This window comes from Delphinus delphis, chromosome 12 (assembly GCF_949987515.2).
Source record: "Delphinus delphis chromosome 12, mDelDel1.2, whole genome shotgun sequence".
Lineage (NCBI taxonomy): Eukaryota > Metazoa > Chordata > Mammalia > Artiodactyla > Delphinidae > Delphinus > Delphinus delphis.
In genome coordinates this window covers 64,607,336-64,620,875 of record NC_082694.2, presented here as the reverse complement: position 1 = coordinate 64,620,875, position 13,540 = coordinate 64,607,336, and the positions used below count along the sequence as shown (strand labels likewise).

At 39.6% G+C, this 13,540-nt stretch overlaps 1 protein-coding gene across 7 annotated transcripts in view; it reads left to right on the top strand.

Annotated features, from left to right (window-relative positions):
* BIRC6 (baculoviral IAP repeat containing 6) overlaps positions 1–13,540 on the top strand; it is a 234,405-nt gene that overhangs the window by 139,718 nt on the left and 81,147 nt on the right. For all 7 annotated transcript variants that reach the window (XM_060026859.1, XM_060026858.1, XM_060026861.1 and 4 more), the window contains 2 exons: positions 427–570; positions 1,045–1,174. In XM_060026859.1, coding sequence (XP_059882842.1) covers positions 427–570; positions 1,045–1,174 — 274 coding nt within the window. The remainder of the gene's footprint in view (positions 1–426; positions 571–1,044; positions 1,175–13,540) is intronic.

The window sequence follows — 13,540 nt, the reverse complement described above, 5'->3', positions numbered from 1 at the left end:
GTCCTTGAATACGGACATTTCACAATTTGGTTTGTGCCTGTGGGTAGTATGAAACTTTGTGTTCCATTGTCTTCTGGCCTAATAATCATCACTTAGCTTCTTGTTAAGGCTTTGTTTTATATTTTTAATATATTTTTTCAAAATTTTTGTTGTATTGTAACCACATTGATATTGACTGAAGTTAAAATTAAGTTGGTTTTGCTGGGTATTTATTATGTGAAAACCCTGTAGTAGTAACTTCTCTCATCCACAGAAATTTGTATTTCACTTTTAACTTTTTGTCTACTTCCATATAATCTTTAATTGCTGATTTGATGAATTCAAATACACTTATTAATCCACATTTTAAATTTCCTCTTTGTTCTTTAAAATATAAAGCTGCAAGTAAATACCTCATTTAACTTTTTAAATCTCTCACTTTGCCAGGTTCTCTGTGAACTATTTCAGACATCTCCTCAAAGAGGGAACCTTCCAACATCAGGGAACATTTCAGGGTTTGTACGTAGATTATTTTTGCAACTGATGTTAGAGGATGAGAAAGTGACAATGTTTCTTCAGTCTCCCTGCCCAGTGAGTATTTAACAATTAAATTAAATCTTTATGATGAGCTGTGTGTAAAAATATTTTATGTTTTCATGTCAGAGCTTTCAGTTATCTCTGTTCTAATTTCTAATGAAATGAAATGAAATTAGAAATCAGAGGTTGTGCTAGCAAAGTGAAACTAGCACAACCTTTATACTTAAGCATAGGACTTAAAAATCTCAGCTAACCCTCTCTGTCCAAAATAACCTAGTTGTAACTTGCCATGGATAGTATAATTTGATTTGGGGGGTGGGATTGACAGATTATTAGGTACAATAGTGCTAATGCAAAGTATGATGAACAAATCGCATGGCAGACATGCCACATTTGAAGAAATATATAAAATAAACTCTTTACATTTTTGTATGCATTACTGAATTGTTTTTTTATGCTTCTGAAATTGTTATATAATGATATACATTTCAAAAAAACCTTCTTAATTTCTTCTAAATTTATTTCCAGCTGTACAAGGGTAGAATTAATGCTACTAGCCATGTCATCCAGCATCCAATGTATGGAGCAGGCCACAAGTTCCGTACACTTCATTTGCCGGTCTCAACAACATTATCGGAAGTTCTTGACAGAGTGTCAGGCAAGTCACATTTAAATATTTGTGTTTCTTTAACTTTATGTTAGATGTATATAGGAATTTTATTATTTTTATAACTTTATTGCATTCACTCACTCACCAACCATTTAATGACTAGAAAAGGTCAAGGTAGCTTCACATTTAGAAGCATGATGCAGTGGACAAAATGTACAATACATTCCAGCACCTGTAATTCTTTTGCTGTGATGTTTGTTATGTGTAGTAATGACAGAATGGGCAGTTGGAAATGTAGACAAGCTGTGGGAAGCCATTGATGGAATTTTCTCATGATAAACCATCAGACTGTGTTTTTTTGTTTTTTGTTTTTTTTTTGTGGTACGCGGGCCTCGCACTGTTGTGGCCTCTCCCGTTGCGGAGCACAGGCTCCGGACGCGCAGGCTCAGCGGCCATGGCTCACGGGCCCAGCCGCTCCGCGGCATATAGGATCTTCCCTGACCAGGGCACGAACCCGTGTCCCCTGTATCAACAGGCGGACTCTCAACCACTGTGCCACCAGGGAAACCCTGGGCTGTTTTATAGTAGATGAATTACAGTGTATTAGGTTGCATGACAGAATTCTAAGTAATAAACATTTACTAAATCTAGGGGAGAAATGAGTGGTCAGTAGGTAGAATCAGCTGGTGACCTTATTGTTTATAACACTGAAGAAAGCAGAGAGCACGTTTCCCCTAAGTTTTTCAAGAGCTCTCCAATGATACCTTTAAACAGGATATAAATTATTAAAGTAAAAGCATTTTTTTGAGGTAGAATACAAATTGACTGGTTAGTTTGGGTTTATTGCCTCTCAGAAATCCTAATCAGTGATGAATTCATTGAGCATCTGCTCTGTGTAAACACAGTAATTTCTTCTAGGGATGTAAAAGTGAGCAGGACATATATTCTACCTCTCAAAGTATTTATGATCTTTTGTATGTTGTCAGAATAAAAAATAAACTGAAAATTTTAAATGTTTGCATTTTAATTTAAATATAAGTCAGTGTGTTTCTATCTGTATACATTAGAGGGGGTACGTAAGTCTTTAAGCAACACTGATAACTGAAAGAAGTTAGGAGTATCCAGAAAAAAAACTGGCGCTATTTGTTAGTTGGAAATAGAAATCAAAACTTAGAATAAAAGACTGAGTTGAAGAGATTTGGGAGTTGTTACCATACATACGTACATAGATGGTAAGTTAAACCACGTGAACAGATATGATCACTTTGAGAAAATAATGTAGAAAAGATTCTTTACCAGTTTTAGACACTGCATCTAACAGAAATGTGTGCATAAAATTATAACACTTTCCTACATTTTTACATGTTATACAGTAAAATATTAGAATATATTATAAATGTGTAACAGTTTTTTCTTGTTTGAAAATGTCCACCTTACCTGTTACAGCTAAACTTTTGTGAAAATTTGACTTTGCAAACTTTTTTCTAAATTTCAATTTTCTGAAATTGTGCCTTCTATATGATGAAGAAAAACTTTAAAATTAATTAATTGAAGGAAGGAAGTGGGGAAGAGTACTAAACTTCAATTTTTGAGATTTCATGCATTAACTTGATAATGGAAAAGTATAGACATAGTACAAAATAATTGGAAATTTAACATTTTTATTTATCTTTAAATGAATACTATTTTCTAAAATGTCATGGTCTGTCATTTAGGATATTTAACAAAATAGTTCCCTTTATTAACTAAAAATTAACAAATAAAACATATTGCTGTGGAAGAATAGTACATCCTAGTAAAAAGTCCAACAAAGTTATCCTGAGCAAATATCCGAAACTTCTAAGTGCTGAGTTTAACCTGAGTTTAGCAATGCTTTGGTACTTTAAGGTGTATTTGTGATATTTAGCCATATCTTAGGATATCTTAACATGTGCATGTGTATTTTATTAACATGTATGAAAACAAGTAATCCAAAATTATTCAAGCCATACTTTTACCCACTGCCTATAGCTTTCGACTATACTGCTTTCAAATAATAAAGGTTATGTGTCTTTTTTTTAAAATTCTATTATTGTTTTTAAGCACTTTGATTATTATTATCATCAAATAATATACCTTGTAGTTATCTTCATGTTTCTTATGATTTGAGTTTTTGGACATGAATCTGTGTGGGTGTATAAATTTCATCAAATTTGGAAATTTTTTGGCTATTAGTTTCTCAAATATATTCTGTCTCCCCGTCACTCTCCTCTCTTTTGGTGATTCCAGTTACACATTTATGAGGCCTCTTGAAGTTGTTTCACAACTCACTGAAGCTTTGTTCCTTTTTCCCCCCCATTTTCCCCCTGTATTTAAAAAAAATTATTATTTTTTACAACTTTATTGGAGTATAAGTGCTTTACAATGATGTGTTAGTTTCTGCTTTATAACAAAGTGAATCAGTTATACATATACATATGTTCCCATATCTCTTCCCTCTTGCGTCTCCCTCCCTCCCACCCTCCCTATCCCAACCCTCTAGGTGGTCACAAAGCACCGAGCTGATCTCCCTGTGCTATGCGGCTGCATCCCACTAGCTATCTATTTTACATTTGGTAGTGTATATATGTCCATGCCACTCTCTCGCTTTGTCACAGCTTACCCTTCCCCCTCCCCATATCCTCAAGTCCATTCTCTAGTAGGTCTGTCTTACCCCTAGGTTCTTCATGACACTTTTTTTTTCTTAGATTCCATATATATGTGTTAGCGTACAGTATTTGTCTTTCTCTTTCTGACTTACTTCACTCTGTATGACAGCCTCTAGGTCCATCCACCTCATTACAAATAGCTCAATTTCGTTTCTTTTTATGGCTGAGTAATATTCCATTGTATATATGTGCCACATCTTCTTTATCCATTCATCCGATGATGGACACTTAGGTTGTTTCCATCTCCGGGCTATTGTAAATAGAGCTGCAATGAACATTTTGGTACATGACTCTTTTTGAATTATGGTTTTCTCAGGGTATGTGCCCAGTAGTGGGATTGCTGGGTCATATGGTAGTTCTATTTGTAGTTTTTTAAGGAACCGCCATACTGTTCTCCATAGTGGCTGTACCAATTCACATTCCCACCAGCAGTGCAAGAGGGTTCCCTTTTCTCCACACCCTCTCCAGCATTTATTGCTTCTAGATTTTTTGATGATGGCCATTCTGACTGGTGTGAGATGATATCTCATTGTAGTTTTGATTTGCATTTCTCTAATGATTAATGGTGTTGAGTATTCTTTCATGTGTTTGTTGGCAATCTGTATATCTTCTTTGGAGAAATGTCTATTTAGGTCTTCTGCCCATTTTTGGATTGGGTTGTTTGTTTTTTTATTATTGAGCTGCATGAGCTGCTTATAAATTTTGGAGATGAATCCTTTGTCAGTTGCTTCACTTGCAAATATTTTCTCCCATTCTGAGGGTTGTCTTTTGGTCTTCTTTATGGTTTCCTTTGCTGTGCAAAAGCTTTGAAGTTTCATTAGGTCCCATTTGTTTATTTTTGTTTTTATTTCCATTTCTCTAGGAGGTGGGTCAAAAAGGATCTTGCTGTGATTTATGTCATAGAGTACTCTGCCTATGATTTCCTCTAAGAGTTTGATAGTTTCTGGCCTTACATTTAGGTCTTTAATCCATTTTGAGCTTATTTTTGTGTATGGTGTTAGAGAGTGATCTAATCTCATACTTTTGCATGTACCTGTCCAGTTTTCCCAGCACCACTTATTGAAGAGGCTCTCCTTTCTCCACTGTACATTCCTGCCTCCTTTATCAAAGATAAGGTGATCATATGTGCGTGGGTTTATCTCTGGGCTTTCTATCCTGTTCCATTGATATATTTTTCTTTTTTTGTGCCAGTACCATACTGTCTTGATTACTGTAGCTTTGTAGTATAGTCTGAAGTCAGGAAGCCTGATTCCTCCAGCTCCGTTTTTCGTTCTCAAGATTGCTTTGGCCATTCGGGGTCTTTTGTGTTTCCAAACAAATTGTGAAATTTTTTGTTCTAGTTCTGTGAAAAATGCCAGTGGTAGTTTGATAGGGATTGCATTGAATCTGTAGATTGCATTGGGCAGTAGAGTCATTTTCACAATGTTGATTCTTCCAATCCAAGAACGTGGTATATCTCTCCATCTATTTGTATCATCTTTAATTTCTTTCATCAGTGTCTTATAATTTTCTGCATACAGGTCTTTTGTCTCCTTAGGTAGGTTTATTCCTAGATATTTTATTCTTTTTGTTGCAGTGATAAATGGGAGTGTTTTCTGGATTTCACTTTCAGATTTTTCATCATTAGTGTATAGGAATGCCAGAGATTTCTGTGCATTAAGTTTGTATCCTGCTACTTTACCAAATTCATTGATTAGCTCTAGTAGTTTTCTGGTAGCATCTTTAGGATTCTCTATGTATAGTATCATGTCATCTGCAAACAGTGACAGCTTTACTTCTTCTTTTCCGATTTGGATTCCTTTTATTTCCTTTTCTTCTCTGATTGCTGTGGCTAAAACTTCCAAAACTATGTTGAATAAGAGTGGTGAGAGTGGGCAACCTTGTCTTGTTCCTGATCTTAGTGGAAATGCTTTCAGTTTTTCACCATTGATGATGATGTTGGCTGTGGGCTTGTCATATATGGCCTTTATTATGTTGAGGAAAGTTCCCTCTGTGCCTCCTTTCTGCAGGGTTTTTATCATAAATGGGTGTTGAATTTTGTCAAAAGCTTTCTCTGCATCGATTGAGCTGATCATATGGTTTTTCTCCTTCAGTTTGTTAATATGGTGTATCACATTGATTGATTTGCATATATTGAAGAATCCTTGCATTCCTGGGAATAAACCCCACTTGATCATGTTGTATGATCCTTTTAATGTGCTGTTGGATTCTGTTTGCTAGTATTTTGTTGAGGATTTTTGCATCTATGTTCATCAGTGATATTGGCCTGTAGTTTTCTTTCTTTGTGACATCCTTGTCTGATTTCGCTATCAGGGTGATACCAGGGTGACGGTGGCCTCGTAGAATGAGTTTGGGAGTGTTCCTCCCTCTGCTATATTTTGCAAGAGTTTGAGAAGGATAGGTGTTAGTTCTTCTCTAAGTGTTTGATAGCATTCCCCTCTGAAGCCATCTGATCCTGGGCTTTTGTTTGTTGGAAGATTTTTAATCACAGTTTCAATTTCAGTGCTTGTGATTAGTCTGTTCATATTTTCTATTTCTTCCTGATTCAGTCTTGGCAAGTTGTGCCTTTCTAAGAATTTGTCAATTTCTTCCAGGTTGTCCATTTTATTGGCATAGAGTTGCTTGTAGTAATCTCTCATGATCTTTTGTATTTCTGCAGTGTCAGTTGTTACTTCTCCTTTTTCATTTCTAATTCTATTGATTTGAGTCTTCTCCATTTTTTTTCTTGATGAGTCTGGCTAATGGTTAATCAATTTTGTTTATCTTCTCAAAGAACCAGCTTTTAGTTTTATTGATCTTTGCTATCGTTTCCTTCATTTCTTTTTCATTTATTTCTGATCTGATGTTTATGATTTCTTTCCTTCTGCTAACTTTGGGGTTTTTTTTGTTCTTCTTTCTCTAATTGCTTTAGGTGCAAGGTTAGTTTGTTTATTCGAGATGTTTCCTGTTTCTCAAGGTAGGATTGTATTGCTATAAACTTCCCTCTTAGAACTGCTTTTGCTGAATCCCATAAGTTTTGGGTCGTTGTGTCTCCATTGTCATTTGTTTCTAGGTATTTTTTTATTTCCTCTTTGATTTCTTCAGTGATTACTTCGTTATTAAGTAATGTATTGTTTAGCCTCCATGTGTTTGTATTTTTTACAGATCTTTTCCTGTAATTGATATCTAGTCTCATAGCATTGTGGTTGGAAAAGATACTTGATACAATTTCAATGTTTTAAAATTTACCGAGGCTTGATTTGTGACCCAAGATATGATCTATCCTGGAGAATGTTCCATGAGCACTTGAGAAAAATGTGTATTCTGTTGTTTTTGGATGGAATGTCCTATAAATATCAATTAAGTCCATCTTGTTTAATGTATCATTTAAAGCTTGTGTTTCCTTATTTATTTTCATTTTGGATGATCTGTCCATTGGTGAAAATGGGGTGTTAAAGTCCCCTACCATGAATGTGTTCCTGTCGATTTCCCCTTTTATGGCTGTTAGTATTTGCCTTATGTATTGAGGTGCTCCTATGTTGGGGGCATAAGTATTTACAATTGTTATAACTTCTTCTTGGACCGATCCCTTGATCATTATGTAGTGTCCTTCTTTGTCTCTTCTAGTAGTCTTTATTTTAAAGTCTATTTTGTCTGATATGAATATTGCTACTCCAGCTTTCTTTTGGTTTCCATTTGCATGGAATATCTTTTTCTGTTCCCTTACTTTCAGTCTGTATGTGTCTCTAGGTCTGAAGTGGGTCTCTTGTAGACAGCATATATATCGGTCTTGTTTTTGTATCCATTCAGCCAATCTGTGTCTTTTGGTGGGAGCATTTAGTCATTTACATTTAAGGTAATTATCGATATGTATGTTCCTATTCCCATTTTCTTAATTGTTTTGGGTTCGTTATTGTAGGTCTTTTCCTTCTCTTGTGTTTCTTGCCTAGAGAAGTTCCTTTAGGATTTGTTGTAAAGCTGGTTTGGTGGTGTTGAACTTCTCAGCTTTTGCTTGTCTGTAAAGGTTTTAATTTCTCCATCAAATCTGAATGAGATCATTGCTGGGTACAGTAATCTTGGTTGTAGGTTTTTCTCCTTTATCTCTTTATATGTCCTGCCAGTCCCTTCTGGCTTGCAAAGTTTCTGCTGAAAGATTAGCTGTTAACCTTATGGGGATTCCCTTGTGTGTTATTTGTTGTTTTTCCCTTGCTGCTTTTAATATGTTTTCTTTGTATTTAATTTTTGACAGTTTGGTTAATATGTCTTGGCATATTACTCCTTGGATTTATCCTGTATGGGACTCTTTGTGCTTCCTGGACTTAATTAACTATTTCGTTTCCCATCTTACGGAAGTTTTCAACTATAATCTCTTCAAATATTTTCTCAGTCCCTTTCTTTTTCTCTTCTTCTTCTGGAACCCCTGTAATTCAAATGTTGGTGCGTTTAATGTTGTCCCAGAGGTCTCTGAGACTGTCCTCAGTTCTTTTCATTCTTTTTTCTTTGTTCTGCTCTGCAGTAATTATTTCCACTATTTTATCTTCCAGGTCACTTATCCGTTCTTCTGCCTCAGTTATTCTGCTATTGATCCCATATAGAGTATTTTTAATTTCGTTTGTGTTGTTCATCGTTGCTTGTTTCATCTTTAGTTCTTCTATGTCCTTACTAAATGTTTCTTGCATTTTGTCTGTTCTATTTCCAAGATTTTGGATCATCTTTACTATCATTATTCTGAATTCTTTTTCAGGTAGACTGCCTATTTCCTCTTCATTTGTTAGGTCTGGTGGGTTTTTATCTTGCTCCTTCATCTGCTGTGTATTTTTCTGTCTTCTCATTTTGCTTATCTAACTGTGTTTGGGGTCTCCTTTTTGCAGGCTGCAGGTTTGTAATTCCTGTTGTTTTTGGTGTCTGTCACCAGAGGCTAAGGTTGGTTCAGTGGGTTGTGTAGGCTTCCTGGTGGAGGGGACTAGTGCCTGTGTTCTGGGGGATGAGGCTGGATCTTGTCTTTCTGGTGGGCAGGTCCATATCTGGTGGTGTGTTTTGGGGTGTCTGTGGACTTATGATTTTAGGCAGCCTCTCTGCTAATGTGTAGGGTTGTGTTCTTGCTAGTTGTTTGGCATAGGGTGTCCAGCACTGTAGCTTGCTGGTTGTTGAGTGAAGCTCGGTGCTGGTGTTGAGATGGAGATCTCTGGGAGATTTTCGCTGTTCAATATTGTGTGGAGCTGGGAGGTCTCTTCTGGACCAGTGTCTTGAAGTTGGCTCTCCCACCTCAGAGGCACAGCACTGAGTCCTGGCTGCAGCACCAAGAGCCTTTAATCCACACGGCTGAGAATAAAAGGGAGAGAAAGAAAGAAAGAAAGGAAGGAAGGAAGGGAGGGAGGGAGGGAGGGAGGGAGGAAGGAAGGAAGAGAAGGGAGGCAGGGAGGGAAAGAAAAGATAAAATAAAGTAAGATAAAATAAAGTTATTAAAATAAAGAATAATTATTAAGAAAAAAATGTTTTTAAAGAAAAAAAATAACGCACGGGTAGAACCCTCTGACAAATGGTGGAAGCAAAGCTATACAGACAAAATCTCACACAGAAGCATGCACATACACACTCACAAAAAGAGGAAAAGGGGAAAAAAATCATAAATCTTGCTCTCAGTCCACCTCCTTAATTTGGGATGATTCATTTTCTATTCATGTATTCCACAGATGCAGGGTATATCGAGTTGATTGTGGAGCTTTAATCCACTGCTTCTGAGGCTGCTGGGAGAGAGTTCCCTTTCTCTTCTTTGTTCGCACAGCTCCCGGGGCTCAGCTTTGGATTTGGCCCTGCCTCTGCGTGTAGGTCGCTGGAGGGCGTCTGTTCTTCGCTCAAACAGGACGGGGTTAAAAGAGCAGCTGCTTCGGGGACTCTGGCTCACTCAGGCCGGGGGGAGGGAGGGGCACGGAGTGCACGGCGAGTCTGCGGCGGCAGCGTAACATTGCACCAGCCTGAGGCGCGCCTTGCGTTCTCCTGGGGAAGTTGTCCCTGAATTCTGGGACCCTGGCAGTGGCAGGCTGCACAGGCTCCCTGGAAGCGGGGTGTGGATAGTGACCTGTGCTCGCACACAGGCTTCTTGGTGGTGGCAGCAGCAGCCTTAGCGTCTCATGCCCGCCTCTGGGGTCCGTGCTTTTAGCCGCGGCTCACGCCCGTCTCTGGAGCTCCTTTAAGCAGCGCGTTTAATCCCCTCTACGCACCAGGAAACAAAGAGGCAAGAAAAAGTCTCTTGCCTCTTCGGCAGGTCCAAACTTTTCCCGGCCGGCTAGCCGTGGTGCACTAACCCCCTACTGGCTGTGTTCACGCCGCCAACCCCAGTCCTCTCCCTGCGCTGCGACCGAAAACCGAGCCTCAGCTCCCACTGCCGCCCGCCCCCGTGGGTGAGCAGACAATCCTCTCGGGCTGGCGAGTGCCGCTCGGCACCGATCCTCTGTGTGGGAATCTCTCCGCTTTGCCCTCTGCACCCCTGTTGCTGTGCTCTCCTCCGCGGCTCCGAAGCTTCCCCCTCCGCCAGCTGCAGTCTCCGCCCGCGAAGGGGCTTCCTAGTATGTGGAAACCTTTCCTCCTTCACAGCTCCCTCCCACTGGTGCAGGTCCTGTTCCTATCCTTTTGTCTCTGTTTATTCTTTTTTCTTTTGCCCTACCCATGTACGTGGGGGAGTTTCTTGCATTTTGGGAGGTCTGAGGTCTTCTGCCAGCGTTCAGTAGGTGTTCTGTAGGAGTTGTTCCACGTGTAGATGTATTTCTGGTGTATTTGTGGGGAGGAAGGTGATCTGTGCCTCTTACTCTTCTGCCATCTTCCCCTCATCCGCTTTAAAATTTTTGATAATTTATATTGTTCTATCTTCAAATTGACTTCAGTATCTAATCTGCTGGAAGTTATATCTGGTTCTTTTCTATATATGTCCTTCTCTTTATTTAAAGTGTACAAGCTTTCTTCTAGTGTCTTGATTTTTTGTTTTTTGTTTGTTTTGGTCGCACCGCTCGGCCCGCGGGATCTGCCAGGAAAGTCCCTAGTGTCTTGAATATATTGATCTGTTTATGTAGATTTTTGTTTTTTCATTGTGGATTGTGTGTTACTGCTTTTTTGTGTGTGTGTGGTACGTGGGCCTCTCACTGTTGTGGCCTCTCTCCCGTTGCGGAGCACAGGCCCCAGACGCGCAGGCTCAGCAGCCATGGCTCATGGGCCCAGCCGCTCCGCAGCACGTGGGATCTTCCCGGACTGGGGCATGAACCCGTGTCCCCTGCATCAGCAGGCGGACTCTCAACCACTCCGCCACCAGGGAAGCCCCTGCTTTTTTAATTTGCCTAGAAAATTTCGTTGGTTGCTAGACAATGTGATTTTTACTTTTCTGGATGGTGGATATTTTTGTATTCTAATAAATATTTTTTATTTCTTTCTGAGATGTAGTTATGTTACTTAAAAACAGAACGTTACTTTTAGGACCAGCTTTTAATAAGCTTTATTAGGTGGGACCAGAGCAGCTGTTAATTTAGAGCAGAACTTACTGTGATGATGGAAATATTTTATAATCCTATACTATCTAGTGCAGTAGCTTTTAAGCATAGAGAATGTGTCTGGCGAGACTAAGGAACTAGTGTTTTAATTTTACTGGACTTACTTTTAAGGAGGTACTGTATTGGAATAGAAGCACAGTACCACATTTGAAAACAGAGGTCTGGGGTTAATTTGGCCCCACTGCTGAGGTTATACTCTTCTGATAATTCTGTTAGAAATTCACTAGGCATTGGGAATACTAAGTATTCCAGCCCTCCTTTTAGAACCTGGGATTCATCCCCTTGCTACTTTTTTTTTTTTAATGTTGATTTATTTTGTTTATTTATTTTTTGGCTGTGTTGGGTCTTAGTTGCAGTGTGCAGGATCTTTCTTTGCAGCACATGGGCTCTTCGTTGTGGCGTGTGGGCTTCTCTCTAGTTGTGGCTTGCGGGCTTCAGGGCGCGTGGACTCTGTGGCACGCGAGCTCAGTAGTTGTGGCGCACGGGCTTAGTTGCCCCGCGGCATGTGGGATCTTAATTCCCCGACCAGGGATTGAACCGGCGTTCCCTGCCTTGCAAGGTGGACTCTTTTTTTTTAAAAATTAATTAATTTATTTATATTTGGCTGCGTTGGGTATTCGCTGCTGCACACGGGCTTTCTCTAGTTGCGGTAAGTGGGGGCCACTCCTTGTTGCAGTGCGCGGGCTTCTCACTGTGGTGCCTTCTCTTGTTGTGGAGCACAGGCTCTAGGCACGCGGGCTTCAGTAGTTGTGGCTCGCGGGCTCCAGAGCGCAGCCTCAGCAGTTGTGGCGCATGGGCTTAGTTGCTCCATGGCATTTGGGATCCTCCCAGACTAAGGCTCGAACCCGCATCTCCCGCATTGACAGGCGGATTCTTAACTGCTGCGCCACCACGGAAGCCCACAAGGTGGATTCTTTACCACTGGACCACCAGGGGAGTCCCCCCTTGCTACTTTTTAAAAGTATTTTCCTTGCCCTTTAGGTGGTTTCCTTGTATGTAATGCTTGTCAGTATGCATTCCAGATTAGAGGAGACCCTCTATAGATCACTGGGGCTCACTCTCTGTGCAGATCTCTCCTCGTTGGCACTGTGCCCTGTGAACTGCAGCCAAACCTGCCCTTGTCTTCCCATCTCTGTATCCTCACCTTGAGTGATGCCTCGGTTGTGCTGAGCTATGGTCTGGGAAATTGCGGGAAATAAGCTGGTGCAATCCTAGTGCTTACTTCATTTGTTTCCATTCACCCAGGAATCACTGTCCTGCCTTCCTGATGCCCAGTATCTGAAAACTTTATTTCATATATTTTCCTAATTTTTAGTTATTTCAAGTAGGACAGTAATCTGGTCTTTGTTATTTCATTTTGGCCACAGGTGGAAATCCAAACCAGAACAATTTTAAGCAGTAAATTGAGTAAAATCTTTCTCAGTGATACCTTTTAGTGTTTGAATGGCATTTATTGAGATAACACTATATATATTCTTGTTTTGTTATTTTTATTTAGTTAGGAGTCTTAGATAACAAAGTAATATAAAAATAAAGAATATAAATTCTTATCACCTAATGAACTATGATTGTGTGAATTTTTTATTACTTAAATATTTCCCTCTGACTTGTGTAACTCTTTTTGCCATTTGGGGTTACTTGCTTGTTTTTCTGAGAAAGTAAAATGTATTGTTGCATTATGTATTTATTACAGTAGTCCCCCTTTATCTGCAGGGGATACATTCCAGGACCCCCAGTTGATGCTTGAAACCACAGACAGTAGCGAACCCTGTATATACTATGTTTTTTCTCATCCATACATATCTATGATAAATATGATATATATGTTAATCTCTTACTGTGCCCACAGTAAGAGATCAACTAGAATAACTAATAATAAAATAGAACAATTACCTAATATACTGTAATAAAAGTTAGGTAATGTGGTCTCTCTCTTTCAAAATAATCTTACTGGGCTTCCCTGGTGGCGCAGTGGTTGAGAGTCCGCCTGCCGATGCAGAGGACACGGGTTCGTGCCCCGGTCTGGGAGGATCCCACATGCCGCGGAACGGCTGGGCCCGTGAGCCATGGCCGCTGGGCCTGCGCGTCCGGAGCCTGTGCTCCGCAACGGGAGAGGTCGCAACAGTGAGAGGCCCGTGTACTGCCAAAAAAAAAAAAAAAAAAAAACATAATCTTACTGTACTGTCTCACCCTCCTTCTTGTGATGATGA